The following is a 19,088-nucleotide window of genomic DNA, read 5'->3' as shown; positions in this document are numbered from 1 at the left end:
AAAATGAGATACCACTACACAAATGTTAGAAATGCCCAAATCCAGAACATTACCAACATCAAATGCTGGTGCTGGTGAGGAAGTGGAGCAATCTCATTCACTGCTAGTAGGAATACAAAATGGTACAGCCACTTTGGAAGACAATTTGGCTATTTCTTATAAAACTAAACATGCTCTATTAGATGTTCCATTCAACTGCTGAATCACTAAACTCTACCTCTGAAACTAATAATACACTATATATCAATTAATTGAATTTAAATTTTAAAAATTTAAAAATTTTTTAAAAAGTGAGGAAAGAGAGAAAATAAAACAACTAAGCATGCTCTGACCATATGACTCAGCAATCATGATATCCAATCCAGAAATCATGTTCCTTCATATTTACCCAAAAGGGATGAAAACTTATGTTCACACAAAAATCTGCACATGGATGTTTATAGCAGCTTTATTCATAATTGTCAAAACTTGGAAGCAACCAAGATGTCCTTCAGTAGGTAAAGGAATAAATTAATTTTGGTACATCCAGACAGTGGAATATAATTCAGCACTGAAAAGAAATGAGCCATCAAGTCATGAAAACACATGGAGACACCTTCAATGCATATTACTAAGTGAAAGAAGCCAGTCTGAAAAGGTTACATACTATATGACGTTTTGGAAAAGGCAAAACTATGGAGACAGTAAAAAGATCATTGGTTGCCTGGGGCAAGAGGTAGCAGGGGATGGATAACTAGGCCGTAACTAGCACAGAGGATTTTTAGGGCAGTGAAAATACTATATATTTGTCCAAACCCTCACAATGTACAATACCAAGAGTATTACAAACATAAGGTAAACTATGGACTTTGGGTGATTTTGATGTGTCCATGTAGGTTTATTCTTGGCAACAAATATATCATTCTGGTGAGTGGTGGGGAAGGCTATGCAGGTATAGGATTGAGAGATGTATGGGAAATTCTTGTACCTTCTTCTCAATTTTGTTGTAAACCTAAAACTGCTCTAAAAATTTAAGTCTTTAAGAAAAAAACTTGGTTTTAACTTTTTAAAAGACACACATGGTATATTAACAAATGAAATATTTTATCAGAAAAAGAACAAGTCCAAATTCAAAGCTGCAAAATATTCTGAGTGAATGTGATGAATTCTTGTTTGTTATCCATATTAATTTCATTCAATTGGTAAATATCTTCTCCTAAATAGTATGATTACTATTTCTAATCTACCTGTGTTGCTAAATTATAACATTATTAGACCTGAACTCTGATCCATTTGATTTCCCAAAGAACTTAACCAACATCCTAAGGTTATTCTACTTGCATAAGTCTGCCATTTCAGAGATGCTGGCACCTGTACATGATTTATTCCCTGTCTGAAAATGAGCAAGGATTAAGTTATCTAATGCAATCTACTACTATGCTTATGCTTTCAAATGCTATGAAAACAAATATCATCAAAAGAACTCGACAGAGAACTGGAAGCTATTGGCCACTGCTATAGAAATGGAAGACCAAAATGAGAATTACTCGTGATAGTCAAAGACAGAATCATACTAGGTACAATTAATGTGTAGGAAAACAACACTCTTCTCATAGATGGTTATATGTATTTATTTATTGGTTACTATCATTTAATAATTTCACTAAGATTTAGTATGTATATGAAACATTCTTTCATTTCTCTTTTTTTCCAAAATTATATCCAAATAGGATCAATTTTTTGATTGTTAAGAACTTGATAAGGTCACTTTTCTGTATTATATTAAACTAACCAAACTTTTCTCATCCCCAAACAATATCACTGTGCAACCACCAACAAACAAATGGCTCCCAAATCTAATGTACCTAACCAAGGCTTCCCATATACTTATCTATTGTCTACAGGCAATCACTATTTGCAAAATTTTCCCAAAATGAATATTTTACACATCAAACACAATGCTTACACTAGTACCTCTCTCTTACACTAGTATGCTTTGCTAATTTCCAATTATATTCAGCCATAAATATCATGTTCCTTCTGGTGTTCCAGACTCACAAATAACCCATCATTTAATGAAATGCCTTATTTGACTTAATTCCATATAGTGATTATAGAGCCACTATACACTAAAAAATTTATCTTCTTCAGAGCTACCAACTTAATTTTTCTAAAGAAAATATTTTTCCTCTCATTTTTCACTAATACTTGCTTTCTCATTCAGACTTCATGGTTGCACCATCAAAATTATGTGGTCAAGTTTTCCACATTAGGGGGAATTATAGCAGTAAATAGATCTAGAGGCCATGGATTTCTAATTTTGGAAAACCATAGCATTTCCTATCAGGGAAATACCTTTATACACCTCTAAGATTATGCTATTGCATTTGACAACTTCTGCACTTATTTACTTTTATTTATTTTCATTTTAACATAAGGTTTTTTTTCCCAACTATAAAAGTCATACATGCTTCTTGTGAAAAAGTTTGAAAATTTAAAAAAGTAGAAAGAATCTTAAAAAATAAAAACAGAATCCCACCACAAGAACAATGATAATGCATTGATATACTTCCTTAAAACAATTTTCTTATGCTAAATATTTAGCAGATTTGTGGTAAAAATGTAAGTGCAGGCATGTTATTATATCCTTTAGTATTAATAATACATTTTCTTCTATTTTTTAGGATGCAGGTGCAGGGAAGGAAATAAGGTATCCACATGGATTTTTTTTCCCCCAGATAACTAATTGTGGCTCACAATGCAGGCTGCCTTTATGGAATCTGTCCTCCCCTTCTGTGTAACTGTTAGGCTCTGATTTTTGTTCAGGGAATTATATAAAAATACTAGAGTTTCCCAGACTCCCTTGCAACTACAACTGGCCATGTAACATAATTCTGGTCAGTGACAAGTACATGAAAGTCAAAGGATAGAGCTTCTGGGGAAGACTGTTAAAGGACAGGCTCAGCTAGCACATGCCTGCCTCCTTATTTTTTCTTCCAGGAATGTGGATATGTTGCTGAAGGTAGGGTAGTCATTCTGCATGAGGACTAAAGCCATCTGCTAAGAATGGTTCCAGCAGAATGATAAAAGGAAGCCCCAATGGCATCCTGGAGCTTCTATAGCAGCCCTGGTTCCCATCTCTAGAATCCTTACTGTTGTGTGCAGGTTTGGGGCAGGGTGAGGGCAGAAGTCAGGTGTAGGGGTGGACAGACTATTTGGTCAAGGCACTATAAATTGGGCTGCTGTTATAAGCAGTTGTTAGTTAATTCACTAACAAAAATGTTCAATCCAGTGACTGAATAACTCTTCCCTTTATCCACATTAAATAGTAATATGCTATAGGATCTCATATCTGTTCTCTCTTTCTCATCTGTCCAATTCTGAAGTGGTACAACACAATTTCATTATTAGAGTTTTACCTAACTTGAATATATGGCATCACTGGGTCCTCTCTCATTTCTCTCTGTTTCAGACATTTCTTTGCTCATCTTGGTTGTTTTTCCTTTCAGATAAACTCTGGACTCCTGTTTTTTAAAGTCTTTAAGATATTGCTTGGAATTTCACTGAACCTCTACATATAGGAAGAGCTGACCTCTTCAAGGTATTCACATTTCTCATTCAGAACCAGATTAACAGCTCTCCATTTACCTTCCAAGTCTTCTTTTATTTTTCACCAAAAAATGCACTACCTATATTGTCTTCACAAAGACCTGAACGTTTTACCTTCTTTTACTATTGTGAAAGGGATCTATTTTTACCATCGTTTCTTCTAACTGCGTTATTCCCAGGGCTTCCTTCTTGGATTGAGTCACATATGTACTAAAAGATAATAGGTGGCCAGCCAGCCTGAGTAGCATTGGTCTGATCTGTGGCTCACGGTAACTTTCACTTTGTATTTTACAGTCTTCAACTGTCCTAGAACTCAGTCTGAAAACACAAGGTCAATTATAGTCAGCTAAACAATACATAGGCTAACCTGCATGGAAGTTTCAGAGCAGGGAGATTAATGAGTTACCTGTGACACTTATCACCTGGTCCAGATGAGCCCTCTAGCTCTCTGAGAGATACTCTTCCCCTCACTCTAGATTTCACTGGAAAGGCTTTTCCCCATGCATCATCTGTCTAGGCTGGCTCAGCACTGCCCCCACCTCGGCAGCACTGCCAGCTCTTAGCTCAGTCAGAACTCCGATCTTGGCATATGCCAGTGAAATTAGGAGATCGTTGAGGGAGCAGGCTATGACAGGAGGTTATTGGTTGACATGGCTCCATTCATGAGACTATTGCAGCTCTAAATCATTTTTATGTCTTTTTTGCATGTACACACATTATTAGCTGGACAGTTGAGAGCAGTTGTGTTTTGCAGAAGTTTCTTGTGGTGTTTCATGTGGATGCTGCATATTCCAACTAAATGGTACGTTCATTGAGGATAAACAGACAGTATGACTTCTTTGTAATGCCCCAAAAGAGCTGAGATTCCTGCAATATAGTAAGTGCTTGGTATATATGATGCTGACACTCTCAAACAGTTGTAATCATTTTTTTCTGTATTGTTGAGCTGTAATAGTCAGATGGGCTTCCAAACCCTGTGTATTCTTCTAAATGACAGAATAAAGTGACCAAGGAAGCCTAACCAGTCAATACTTTTTTAGGTAATCTTATGGTTTTGCTTTTATACTCAAAATTTAAAACAGATTGAAAAATTACATTGTATCAGACCAAACCAAATGATTCATAGAGCAATTATGAAGACTAAATGGACAGAAAGTCAAAGAAAAACAAATCCACACTAACACATAATTTTAAAAGTGCATTTCAACTCTTAATCTTAGAAAAAGAAATTGTATGCATTTGTTTATATGTATCATATGAGAAAGATGGAATAGATTTAGGCGACAGTGTTTTCCCTGTCCTTAATTAATCTCAAGTGACTAACAACCCTAAATATCACAGATATATTTTTACATTCCAGATGTAGGAGTGAAAACGCTGCATCTGTTTCTTCCCATCCTTCTACACATCACATATGAGGCAACAGTTGGTGAAAGCTAACACCTCTGTTATGGACTGAATGGTTGTGCCCCCACAAAAACTTGTATGTTGAGCCCTAATCCCTAATGTGATGGTATTTAGAGGTGGGACCTTTGGTAGGTAATGAGGTTTTAGATAAGGTCACAGGGTGGGATCAGCGCCCTTATAAAAAGAGGAAGAGAGACCAGAGTGCTCTCTCTCTCCACCATGTAAGGTCACAGCAAGAAGGCAGGAAGAGAGCTCTCACCAGGAGCCAAACCTGCCAGTTCCTTGATATTGGACTTCCCAGTCTCCAGAACTATAAGAAATAAATGTCTGTTGTTTAAGTCACCCAGTTTATGGTATGTTGTTCTGGTAGCCGAGCTGACAAAAATAGCCTCCTATATAAGACATTTCAGATGTTGAGAATGATCTCTTCCAATTGGCCATTCAGAGTACAGGTTATTAGGCTAGTGGGACAAGCTTTGGGTAGAAGTGTCATTTTGGGGCTGGAAAGGTTCTCTATTCCCTCTGTTAGGTAATTGACAATGTTCTATTTCTTCAAGAACGTAGTCCCTGGCCAATCCATGAAGTTCATAGAGTGTAAGTGACCATCATTAGTCACTGGTCACTTGCTCAGACCATCCTCTAAGACAACAGCCCCATTTCTCAAGAGGTTGCCTTCCAGCTATATCAGTAGTTGACTCAGTTGAAGATTGGAGTCAGTTTTAACTTTGAGATCTATGCTTATAGGCCCAGGAATCTCCAAAAATGCTCAATAACACAAATGAAAAATATAATGCCATAGGTAGGAATAAGAACTGAAGGACCCAAGGCACCTGGGAGGCTCAGATGGTTAAGCGTCTGCCTTCGGCTCAGGTCATGATCCCAGGGTCCTGGGATCAAGCCCCACAGCCAGCTTCTGGCTCAGCAGAGAGCCTGCTTCTCCTTCTCCCTCCGCCTCTCCCCCTGCTCATGCTCTCTCTCTCTCTCTGTATCTCTATGTCTTGAATGAATAAATTAAAAAAAAAAAAGAACTGAAGGACCCATGCTTCAGCTAAAGGCACTAAATTAAAAAATTTTAAACATAAAATGTGTAGGCCAAATAAAGTAGATTTGCTACCCATCCAAGAGGAGCACTGAGCATAAGCGGAAATGCAGACTTGCAAAAGGACAGAGTTTCCTGAGGCCAGAGAAAAGCAGGTGAGTGGGAAGCAGGGTGGGAGGCAGCAAGTTGGGGGAATTCATATTTGGCAGCTTCTGTCTGAGGTAAGGATACAAGTGGCTTGGAAGAAAAATGGAGCAGGTAGTACATGACAACAGAGACAGACATTTGATATAATTATTGTGGGTAATTGGAGAAAAAGCACTCGGTACATGAAGATATTGCTTAGCAGACTGAGGGCCTAGCTGAGCTTGGAGACCATAATGTGGCAGATATTTTCCTCCAGCCTTCTCTGAACCCCCAGGTGGAAATCAGTATCTTCCCATGTACTGTTAAAGAACCCAGGGCATCTTATCACTTAGTATGTATGAAATGGTCTGAAATGTCTATCTGATCATGTCTGAAATGATCAATTTGTGAGTCTGTTCTATTAGACTAAGTTCCCTTTGAGGTAAAGAACAGGTACTCTCCAAGCCTTGCAAAGTGTTAGACAAACAACAGACAGAGCTGAACAGGACTCAAAGCTTTGGCTCACACAAGAGGCTCCAGAGGCCTGAAGAAGCCCAGAAACCACAGTCTGCTCAGAGCTCAGATGGAATGCCAGGATACAACACGGATCTCCAGGGCAAGAGCATCAGCACCCCCGGCTTTGATGCTTGATGGACGGAGGTTGATATCCCGGTCCATTCTTGGCAGACAGGGAATCTTAGGGAAATATCACATTATCTATGTGAACCTCAATTTAGTCATCCATAAAACATAGATTAGGATACCTACTTCCTCAAATGAGATACTGCATTTAAAGTCCCGAGGAGAGGGACCAGCACACAATAGGTGCCCATCTCCTTCTTTGGAGAGATTTTTCTGGTATCTCTAAAAAGAACTTTTCCTAGGTGTATGAGGGAAGGGATTAGTACAGACCACCTTCATTAGAATCACCTGGGATGCTTATTCGAACATATTTGAATTTTCTGGAGGTGGGGGGCCAGGAATCTGCATTTTTAACAACAATCCAGGTGATTCTCATACATAGTTATAGTCTCATTCATAGTTAAATGTCAAGCCACTGGATTATGTATTCCAGTTCTGTCCCTCCTTTTTACTGCCATTGCCAGCTAAATGGTCCTAATCACTTCCCACAACCCTCTGGAGTCTGACTCCCATCCATCTCATTCCAGCCCTACATGCTACTGACTGATTTTTCTTAAAAGGTGGTTCCAATCTGCTATGCCCTTGAATAAAAAAATCTCCGAGAGCTACACCTTCTTGCCAAGTCCTTGCATTTCTGCCTTTCCAGTCTCAATGTTCTTACCTACTCCCTTACTGGGGTCCAGTCAAACAGGTCTATTACCTATGACAGAATAAGCTCTATGCTTTTCCCCACCTTTGCATCCACATGAATGCCACATTCCACTGCCCCAAGTCCTACCCCATCCCTCAAGGACTATATCATGTACCCCATTCTCTGTGAATCTCTGATCACTTGATCTAGTGTGATTTCTTTCTCCTTCAAGCCCTAGTCATTCTTTGTGCCTCTCTTATGATGGTTTTCATATTCCACCTTATGCTATTTTGTACTAGGTTTACCTACTCAACTGTGAGTTCCAGGAAAGGAAAGACTATGTTAGTAAGCTTGTTGCCTCGCACAAAGTGTGGAATCAAGCTGGATCTCAATAAATGTTTGTTAAATAAATGAATGATTCTACATGACTAGACTGTAAGCCATGAGGACAGACACTGTGCTTTAATCTTTTCTGTAACTCCTGCAACACTTAACAGTGTTTCATATCTGGTAGGTATTAGAAATGTGATGAATTAAACTTAACATTCATCAACTTTTATTTTTTCCTTTGATGACAAATTATTTTACAGCACAGCCAAGATTTCAATACTGGATGCTGGAGTTTACTGACCTTTTTCTAACAGTGACCGTCTTTGAAACCTTAAGTCTATTATGCATCCCTATTTAGGAATACTAAAATTACACTAAAGTAAGGTGACTATTTCCTTATGGTTAAGACCAGTAGTTATACTGTTTTACTTCATAAGACATACTTAGATTCTAACTATATTCCCTTTATAGCATATGACATAAGGACTTTCAAAAATAGATGTTTTATTTTCATTTAAATTACTAAATACAGAACACATTAAATACACATGTCTCTATACAAATATATAGACACTTTTTTAAATTAAGCTTTGTATTTTGTGATCATTGTAGATTTGCATGCATCTGTAAGAAATAATGTACCCATTACCCAATTTTTCCCAATGTTAACATCTTGTAAAATTATATTAAAATATTACAAACAGGACATTGGCATTGATACAATCCACTGATCTTATTCAGATGTCCCAGTTTCACCAGTACTCGTGTGTGTGTGTGTGTGTGTGTGTGTATGTGTGTGTGTTTTAGTTCTATGGAATTTAATCACATGAGTAGTTTTGTGTATTCACAGCCACAGTTTAGATACAGAATAGTCTGTTACCACAAGGATCTCTCACTGGCCTTGTATAACCATTCCCACTTCCCTCCCTAACTCCAGTCAACCACTCAGCTGTTACCTACTTCTATAATTTTGCCATTTAAAAATTATTCCATAAATAAAACCACACAGTGTATGACCTTTTGGGATTGGCTTTTTCACTCAGCATAATTCCCTCGAGAGTCACCCAAGCTGTTAAATGGATCAATAGTTCATTTCTTTCTGCTGTTGCTATTTTATTAACTAAAGGTCCATAGCTTCTGTTAGCACTCACTCTTGGTGGCATATATCCTGTGAGTTTGGATGAGTGCATAATATCATGCAACCACCATATGCACTAGCTTGTCTGCCCCCAAAGCCCCTGGTGCTTCACCTATTCAACCTCTACCTCTCCTCTCCCCAGCTACTAGCAACCAGTGATCTTTTTACTGTGTCTATACTGCTGCCTTTTTCACAACATCTTATAGTTGGGATAATATAGTATATAGACTTTTCATGTCTTTTTGTGGCTTAGTAGCTCATTGCTTTTTATTGCCAGATAATATTCCACTGCATGGATGTCCCACAGTTTGTTTTTCTATTTGCCTATGGTGGGGCATCTTGGATGCTTCCAGTCCTTGGAAATGATGAATAAGGCTGCTATATCCACTTGTAGGCAGCTTTTTGTACTGATATAAGTTTTCAATTCATTTAGTTAAATACCCAGGAGCATGACTGCTGGATCATATCCTAAGAACTATGTTTTATTTTTTAAGAAACTAGAAATTGACTTTCAAAGTGGCTGTGCTATACTGCATAAATGAGAGTTCCAGTTGCTCTACATTCTTGCCAACATTTGGTATTGCTAGTTTTTTAGGTTTTTACCATTCTAGTAGGTGCCTAGTAGTTTTAATTAGTGATTCCCTAATGACAGATGATGTTGAGCATCTCCTCACATGCTTATCTACCATCCATACATCTTCTTTGGTGAGGTGTCTGTTCAGGTCTTTTTCTCATTTCTTCATTGGATCGTTAGTTTTCTTATTGTTGAGTTTGAAGAGTTCTCTGTATACTTTAGATACAAGTCTTTTACCAGACATGTGTCTGGTAAATATTTTCTCTGTCTCTGGCTTATCTTTTTATTCTCTTGACAGTGTCTTTCAGAGAGCAGAAGTTTTTAATTTTAATGAAGCTTAACTCATCTATTTTTTTCTTTCACGGATCGTGCTTTTAGTGTTGTATCTAAAAACTCCTTGCCAAACGGCTACAGCAACATTTGCAAAAAGCAATTGACTTTAGTCCGGTACCCTGACATCATATATACAAAGTCTGCAGGCAGTCTATGGGCAAATGCTTCAGAAACAGCTTAGAGTTGGAGCTCATCAGGATGTAAAAGAACAAGAAGCAGAAAAGGCAGAATGCTCATAAGAAGAGCATCCAGCTGGTGATTTGGGGGAAGTGGTGTTGCTGCTCAGTGGTAAGAAACCTGCTATTGATGGCTATTATTATGCAACATCAAAATTACCTTGGATTTGATTACACATGGCTATGCCAAGTACATGAATGTGGAAGTGATCAAATCTCTATATTGTCATTGTCCCTCAAATGGATGACTGCAAGAGAGAACCAAAGTCAACAGACATTTTACCTCCTGTTTTTTTGGATCATGTTCAGAGTGTTTGGGACATTCCAGCTCACAACAATGAAATCAATCAACCAGACGGATAGGATTGCAGAGTTAGAGCTTGTCCCAGTTCAAGAGTGTGTGAAACCGAGATTAACGGTACATACTCTTAAGACAACCCAGGTACAGCAAAAGTCACATTCCATTATGAAGAATTACTTGATAATCTTAGTAAAAGGCAAACCTAAAATCCCCAGAAAGCCAGCAGACTCAATATCAGCCAAATCTCATAATCCCCACACAAAAACTGCAATTCTTGAGTTGTTTTGGAATTTTATAGTACTGAATATATTTGGAGCAAATAGGCTACACTCCTGGGATATGGGAATCTTCTTTCATAATGAGAATCTTCTCATTTTCATTTTAATGAGGTTTGTTGTCATATAATTATATCCCAAAATGTAAGATAAGAACATCTCTCTGTCCACTTTTGTATAGCTGTGGGGGAGGGTGGTAGTTCTCTGAAAACATCTGTTTTGTAACTGAGGTCACTTCTGACTTGAGTCGGTGAACTGGTTCTCCAACAGGAGGACAAAGCTACCAAAGAAGGAGCAGTAGTTTAAGATAGAAAGCTAGTGACATCTACAGAGACAATGTGATCCACTTTGAGAGCCATTACTAAATGTCAGGCATGCCAGGAAACATAGAGACATACAGTGAATGAAAGCATTGTCCTTGCTCTCAAGAGGCTGAAGGCTCTTTTCTAGGAGAAAAATATAAAATATCTACATCACTTCTTATTTTTTGTGAGGGGGAAAAGAGTCATCAAATAAATCCTATCCTGTGAGGTCACCAATCTTTGAACCCTAGACATTGCAAGTTGGAAGGTTGTTAAATATTATATAACCCAATGGCCACATTTTACAGACAATGAGAAACCTAGAGGGGTGCCTGGGTGGCTCAGTCGTTAAGTGTCTGCTTTGGCTCAGGTCGTGATCCCAGCGTCCTGGGATCAAGCCCCGCATCGGGCTCCCTGCTCAGCAGGAAGCCTGCTTCTCCCTCTCCCACTCCCCCTGCTTGTGTTCCCTCTCTCGCTGTCTCTCTCTCTCTGTCAAATGAATAAATTAAAAAATCTTAAAAAAAAAAAAAGAAACCCAGAAAAGTGAAAAAAAAAAGTCTAAGATTGCAGGGTTGGGACTAGAACCCAAATTTCCTGACTTGTAATCAAGTGTTCTTGACTTTATATTACACTGCCTCTCTTAGAATTCAGTGACTTTTCTCACTCCTGCTTCTCAGTCAGGCTGTGTCTCGTTATGTCAATTAGACTCTGATTCATAGAGCTCATGCTGTTTTCTCTTTCATGCCCTTCTTCAAAAAGTCTACTTCACAGTTTCAATTTGACAGATAATTTTTTAAAATATTAAGAACTTATTTTGGCCTACACGGTAGAGAGACTACCAACTCAAGTAAGGCATGCTTCCCACCTGTGAGGAATTTTTTTATAAACATCAGGTAGGGTACTCTCAGACACCAAAGTTATATATGTATGTGAAACTTATTACCACCACCCAATCAAGTTTTCTAACAGAGATCATCTTTTTAGTCAATGCTTCCTTAATTCTCTGGGCCACACAGTAAAATCTTGAAGCTATTTTTGCTACTCTGGCATGAAAGTGGGAGTATGTGGTTTTCAATCCCTGCTGTACCATTAACAGATCAGTTCTGAAACCCTGGGCAAGTCATACCTCTCTGGGTTTACTCTCCTCAATTAGGAAAATACAGAGAATGAACTTGCTATAATTCATCTTCTTTTCAAATCCAAGCAAATCCAAGGTGAGAGGAATAATCAAAGTATTTTATTTCTAGCTATCTATCATCTATTTATTTATTTACTTTTTAAAGATTTTATTTATTTGTCAGAGAGAGAGAGAGGGAGAGAGAGCACAAGCAGAAGGAGCTGCAGGCAGAGGAAGAAGCAGGCTCCCTGCTGAGCAAAGAGCCCGATGCAGGGCTCGATCCCAGCACCCTGGTACCATGATCTGAGCTGAAGACAGACGCTTAACCAACTGAGCCACCCAGGTATCCTGTCATCTATTTTTTTTTTTTTATGTATATCTCTCAAATTTCTCTCTACTCCTCTATGTTTGTCAGAGCCAAGCCCTTCATTTCTGAATTATTACTAAGCAGGCTTCAAGCTCTTCAGTGTAGATGTGACTTGTTAAAAGCATTTTTAAGCAAGATTTAGCCTAGAGGTCCAGGTTACACTGGAGACTAGAAAACTAATTTAAAAGCCTATTAGAATAAAGATCAATCTCACAGCAAAAGCCTGTCATTCAAATACTTCAAAAGTGGTCCCTCAAAAAAAGGCTATTGGCCTTTCTGATTTTATTTCACGTGCCTCAACACAGGGCCTTTCTGACCACATCTTCAGGTTGTTTTTTTAAAATTTAAATTCATTTAATTAGCATATAATGTATTATTAGTTTCAGAGGTAGAGTTCAGAGATTCATCAGTTGCATATAATACCCACTGCTCATTACATCACAAGTGCCCTCCTTAATGCTCTCACCCAATTACCCCATCCCTCCACCCACCTCCCCTCCAGCAGCCCTCTGTTTCCTAGAGTTGAGTCTCTTATGGTTTATCTCCCTCTCTGATTTCATCTTATTCTATTTTGCCCTCCCTTCTCCTATGATCCTCTGTTTTGTTTCTTAAATTCCACATATAAGTGAAATCACATAATTGTCTTTCTCTGACTGACTTATGTTGCTCAGCATAATACCTCTAGTTCCATCTTCATGTTTTTAATGTTGCTGTTTTTAACCTTCCTTTGAGGGACTTCTTACCTTTCTACAAACTTAATTCCAAAAGCTTCCTTAAGATCAATTTCTTCCATGGAGTCAGATTTTTCCTTTTTCTTCTTATATTATTTAATTAACATAAATATTTAGAGTACCAACAATAATCCGCCTTCCTAACTCCCTCTAATGAATATAGTTGGCATAACAGAGATGATATGTAAAAACTCTAGTCAACATTAAAAGGAAAAATACATATAAAGGTGATGTAAAGAGTATAACTTATTTTCTTTAGTATTTTCTCTTATTTCCTTTGCAAATTAAAGCAAGCAACTGGTTGTTGGTCTTTGTGGTAGAGGATTAATATATGTTTTTAAATTGTTTTAGAATATTTAATAAGAAAATTAAAGTACATTTTCTTGGCTACCAACTCCTGATATATGAAGATGTCTGGACAAAAGGATATGAAGTATTACCATTAATATGTAATTTAGGCAGATATTCAAACAAGCACAAGCAGTGAGTAATGTTATACAAATGCTGGCAGGGTAACTTAGTAGGTAAGCTCTGAAGACTATATTTCAGTAATGATGCAATCAGTGCCAATCTGACCAAATGATTGTCAGTGTCAGTCTTTTTTTTTTTTCTAAAGATTTTATTTATTTGAGAAAGAGAATGAGAGAGAGAGAGAGCACATGAGAGGGGGTAGGGTCAGAGGGAGAAGCAGACTCCCTGCTGAGCAGGGAGCCCGATGCGGGACTCGATCCCGGGACTCCAGGATCATGACCTGAGCCAAAGGCAGTCACTTAACCAACTGAGCCACCCAGGTGCCTCTCAGTGTCAGTCTTTTTTTTTTTTTTTTTTTTAAAGATTTTATTTATTTGAGAGAGAGAATGAGAGAGAGAGAGCACGTGAGAGGGGGGAGGGTCAGAGGGAGAAGCAGACTCCCCGCCGAGCAGGGAGCCCGATGTGGGACTCGATCCCGGGACTCCAGGATCATGACCTGAGCCGAAGGCAGTCGCTTAACCAACTGAGCCACCCAGGCGCCCTCAGTGTCAGTCTTAATAACAGTAGAGAAGCAATGAGGAAAACAAAGTTTTGTTTTCTCTCTTTCATATTGTCTTATTGCTGCCTGCGCCCTAATTTGAATCTCCTCTTCAGAGAGAGGCCACAATTAGAGGAGTAAAGGGTTTGATTTGATAAGAGTAAAGCAGTACTGGCATACCCCACTAGTCCTCTCAGCACCCACTCCGAGAACATCCAGCGCACTCTCTTGCACCAACTCCAAAGGAGATTTTCCCCAGAAATGGGTTTCAAGCAATTTTAATTCCCATCACCACTGTCTGTTGGTCATAACTGAAAAAATATCCATTATGTTACAAAAAGATTCTGTTATCCAGTATTTGTTAATTATGATTGAGACCAGAAACATACAAAGTTTCAAAGGAAACAATTGAAGGGAACATCTGAAAGTGATTTCTCCCCCCTTCTTTGTTGTTCTGCTACTCACGGCAAATCTTCCAAACTGGAGGCTTCATGTCTTGGATCCAATAGATCATAACCACATTCATTGTAGATTTCCAAATAGGAAATGTGCGTTGTATGTATTGTGCTGCTGTCCTGATTGGAAAAGGGGAAGATATTGTTTAATGGCTATAAATAACCATTCAGCTTAGAGGAGGATGAACACATTTATCACTACAGTTCCTCACAGCTTTCTCTCCTTTACTCTCTTCACTTTGTATGGTTTCCATTTTCAGTTCGTGACACTTTCAAGTTGCTAGTTACCATATGCATGAAGCTTTTTTTTTTAATGGCCAACACCCATGATTACAAGCAACTTTAGTCTGTTGTTGTTTTTTTTTATTGGTTCCACGTTATATATACATGAAGAGTCAATATACACTTAAAATGAGCAGAATGGTTGCAGAACTGTATAACACACTATTTTTTTACTTTCCAGACCCAAAAAAAGGTTACTATGAAAAAATAAACTTATATTCTGTGAATAGCCTATTCATAAAAGAAAACAGAACTGTGGCTTCAGTTTTAAAACTTCAGTAGCAAAAGAGTTTCCATCTTCAATCATAATTCTTTTTTTTAACTTTTCCAATACTCAAAATTTCTCATGACATAAATAGGTAACAGACAATAGTTGATAATGGAAAATGAATCCCAGGGGACAGAAATACTTTAGATCAATCAGGTAAGAGTAAGAGTAGATATTCACAGCTCACTGCCTGTATCTTATCTGTTGGGTGAATTTTCCTGGCCCCTGTGGCAGATCAGGGATACTGAGCTATTGGTTTGAGAGGTATTTTCTGTGGGTCATTGCTGGTGAAGTGCAATGACACAGGCATCAGTGTCATTAGGATAAAAGTTAAGGTGACAGGTCCTGTCTCAGTTCTGTCAGGGGACAAAAAGGACCCACTCTCTCTGAGATGGAATAAAATGGAATTTTTTCAGGTCTCAAGAAAATTCCAGGCTCAGTTTTCAAGACCAAGTATCAATTAATAGCACCTTCTTCTCGCTTCTCCCAAAATACAAATTCTTCCACTTTGGCAAATAGAGTCCTACTTCTTGTAAGGGGACAATATATTTGTGCCTTATGGCAAGAAGGTAGCAGATTGTCAGAGAAGAGAATTTGCTCAGGATGACCTTCCCATTGATTCTCACCCATATCCAAGACAATCCATTTGACAGATACTATTCAAAGGGAGAGATGACCAAGTCACAGAGACAGCGGAGAGAACTAGGATTCCAACTCTGCAAATCCAGGGTTGGAATCCCAGTCCTGCTTGCTATGAGCCCCTGTGATATCAGGCTTCAGTTTCCACACCCATTAGTGAGGCAGTTGAATAATGAATCCCTATGTGTTCTTCAAATAAAAATTAATATGATTCTCTGGTCCTAACGTGACTCAAACTACCCAAAGAAAAACACCAACATTTCATAAAAACAAAACAACACCTGGAAAATTAAGGTAACTCTCAGGCAGCACATGACTAGAGTACCACACTCAAACTACAGCTGAAATTCCATGTTCTGGTGGTTTGGGACGGTGACAGCATGGACTGAGTCTCTACTAAGCAAATTTCTCCCAAGCAAATGCTGGAAATCCTCCCGATGTGGGCAACCCTGGGGGCTTATCCTACCTAACACACGGCCTGTCGATCAGATTAGGTTAGTAAAGGCATCATTTCAACATCATTCTGTGGGTTATAACTTGGCTTAGCACAGGTATCAGAGACCATAAATACTAGGCAGACTCTTCATGGCCTTTAGTCTAATCCAATTTTCCCTAAAATGTCCCATGAAATAACTTGTGGAAAAAGTGTTCCACGATCAACATATATGCTGTCCCTCTCTAGAAGATTCTCTGAGCATGTTAAAGGCCATGGGGGATCATTTATGAATTTCCTGAGATCCCATTAAAAGCAATGTATTTCTTTTTTTGGGGGGCGGAGATTTCTTTTTATTATGTTGTTAGTCACCATACAGTACACCACTAGTTTTTGATGTAGCGTTCCATGATTCATTGTTTGTGTATAACACCCAGTGCTCCATGCAGTACATGCCCTCTTTAATACTCATCACCGGGCTAACCCAACCCTCCACCCCCTCCCCTCTAAAACCCTCAGTTTGTATTTCTAAAACTTATCTGACCATATCTGAAATATCCCATCTATTATAGTTTGAGATTTTAGCAGACAGTTCTGGGCTCATCTTAGCATCAGAAAAAGCTGGGTTTGAACCCTGGATCTGGCATTTATAACTGAGTGATCCTGCATTATCCACAGCTGTTTAATTGCAGAATTGGGGAGAATAACCCTTATCTTGCAGAACTGTTGTGACAGAGAAATAGGGTTCTGTACTTAAAATCCTGCCAAGAATGTGTGCCCTGTAATAATCCCCAATAAATCCTTGCTGCTTCTACAGCTATTATTATTGCTATTGTTACTGTTTTTATTGTTTCTAAAGGCCTCCAAATGGAGAATTCAGTACATGAATATAAAAGAGAAGGCAAAGAAAGGCAAAAACAACAGCCAACTTGTATGTTCATCTGCAGTGGAGAAACTCTTTCTTCCAGAAAGTAGAAGAAATCATCGTAAGTCAGGAAAATGGCAAGTCCACTCCCCTGAGATAATGGGGATAATGCCTTGGGCTCCTCCAGCTTCTGCATTTTCTGGATTTTCATTGGAATGCACACTTAAAAGTCACTGAGCAATGTGGCAAGCTACCTTTCCTTATTACTCCTTTTTTAGTGTTTAGGATTGCCAGACTGTAATATAACACACATGTTTCCTGCAGACAGCCTTTTCTCCTGCCCCAAAACAAGTCTGAACCTCACAATATTCAAAAGTAATGAATTCTAAATATTATTACAAATAATAATATTTAATAATAATAAATAATAATAATAATAATAAATAATATTTAAATTAAAATTAAATTCTAAATATTATTCTAAACTAAATGGAATCAATTGTCTTCTTTTAAAATCACTGCAAATGTGCTCCTATCACATTCACAGGCATTTTAGGAGCCAGGTTGCAATTGCTCTTAGTTTATCTTGAAATAAATACTTTGCATAAGTCAAATATTTCCTTTAAGAATTCTAGAGAGCTCCATGTAGCCCTCTAAAGCAATCAACTAGGGGCATATGAGTACCTGTCTGCATTTTTCAGCTACACAGTATGGACAAACCTAATGATCAACCTCAAGTTGCCTCTGACTAATTTTGTAGCAGTTCAGTTTGATTATAATGAATGTGTTGTGCCCCATCATGGAAATCTGTCCTTTTACAAAGAGTTGTCCTGGCTATAAATTGGTCCAAGGGGCTCTCTCCAGTCCAGGAAGTGATTTAGGATCATTCAAAATGAAATGAGGTTTAGAATAATGTCAATGACCAAACAGATATACAACAATGGACCCAAGAGATGGTAGGTATTCTGGAGACATTTCGACTTTTACTGTATTTGGTACCCATAGACAAAATTTTAGAAGGGACAAATGTATTTTCTGTTAGGAAAGGATTTGTTTATTCTGTTTAACTTAATCAGGGAAATTGGTTTCATTTGTTCTAATTTCAAAGGATTCTTTGAAATTAATCAGGATCATTTGGCCACGTGTGTGTGTGTGTGTGTGTGTGTGTGTGTGTGTGTGTGAATATAGATATCAATGGTTGTAGTAATAGAACTCATTTCTTGAGCATATATTATGTGCCAGGAACTGAACACTATCTTTAGATACGGTATGTTCAGGCCTCACAGCAAGTACACAAGGCTGAGACATTAAGTAACCGCCTCAAGGCCACATGCTGTAAGCAGTACACTTTCTCAGAACCAGGTTGTCCTGCACCAACTTCATTGATCTTTTCAAGACAAAAGGCTTCCATGTTGGGCCACAGAAGCAAAAACCATTAGAAATTATATTCCCAGTTTGTGAAATCTGGGAACAAAACAAAACAGCTAATGTCAGAAATAAATGAGTAAATGAAAAGACAGAATCTGAATCCAACATATACACTATACTCAACCCTTTCTCTTCCACATTTTCTGGCATGCAGAGTTGGCATGTTTGAGCTAGTGAGAGATGAGCTGAACTAATGGGTAATTGCTACTTTATGGATGGAAATTAGAATTATGCAGATCTCAGCAATTTCTTCTCATCTTTGCAACTCAAAATGCAAAAAGCATACAGTCAAGAAATTTTGGAATAACTGTTACACTGACCTAGTTAGGACATTTGTTACACAGAATTAATACAACCAAGTAAGTGTAGGAACTAGTAAGGCCAATGTAGATCCTCTTGTACAATTCACTCCCTACTTTCACAGAGGGGAAAATGGAAACCCAGAGAAGTTATGGGACTCATTATTAGTTAAATACAATCAACAAAATAAAGCCAGTCTGAGACATAGAGGCAGTGTATGTAGTGGTAAAAAGCACAGAGTTTGGCATCACACAGACCTGGGATGGACCTCCAAGTCAGCTACTTATAAAGACTCAGAGAAAGATATCTAGACTCAGTTTTCCCAACTATGA

At 38.2% G+C, this 19,088-nt stretch overlaps 1 protein-coding gene across 4 annotated transcripts in view; it reads right to left on the bottom strand.

The window, feature by feature from the left end:
* Nucleotides 1-19,088, bottom strand: part of KIF6 (kinesin family member 6) — a 465,199-nt gene that overhangs the window by 335,124 nt on the left and 110,987 nt on the right. For 2 of the 4 annotated variants that reach the window (XR_003521659.2, XM_027603428.2), the window contains exon 5: nt 14,552-14,661. The exons of the other annotated variants lie outside the window; for them this stretch is intronic. Coding sequence is in view for 1 of the 2 variants with exons in the window: in XM_027603428.2 (XP_027459229.1) it covers nt 14,552-14,661 (110 nt within the window). In the remaining variant the exon portion in view is untranslated. The remainder of the gene's footprint in view (nt 1-14,551; nt 14,662-19,088) is intronic. 4 annotated transcript variants of the gene reach the window in all.

This window comes from Zalophus californianus, chromosome 7 (assembly GCF_009762305.2).
Source record: "Zalophus californianus isolate mZalCal1 chromosome 7, mZalCal1.pri.v2, whole genome shotgun sequence".
In the NCBI taxonomy this organism is placed as follows: domain Eukaryota; kingdom Metazoa; phylum Chordata; class Mammalia; order Carnivora; family Otariidae; genus Zalophus; species Zalophus californianus.
This window is presented reverse-complemented; position numbering and strand designations above follow the sequence as displayed.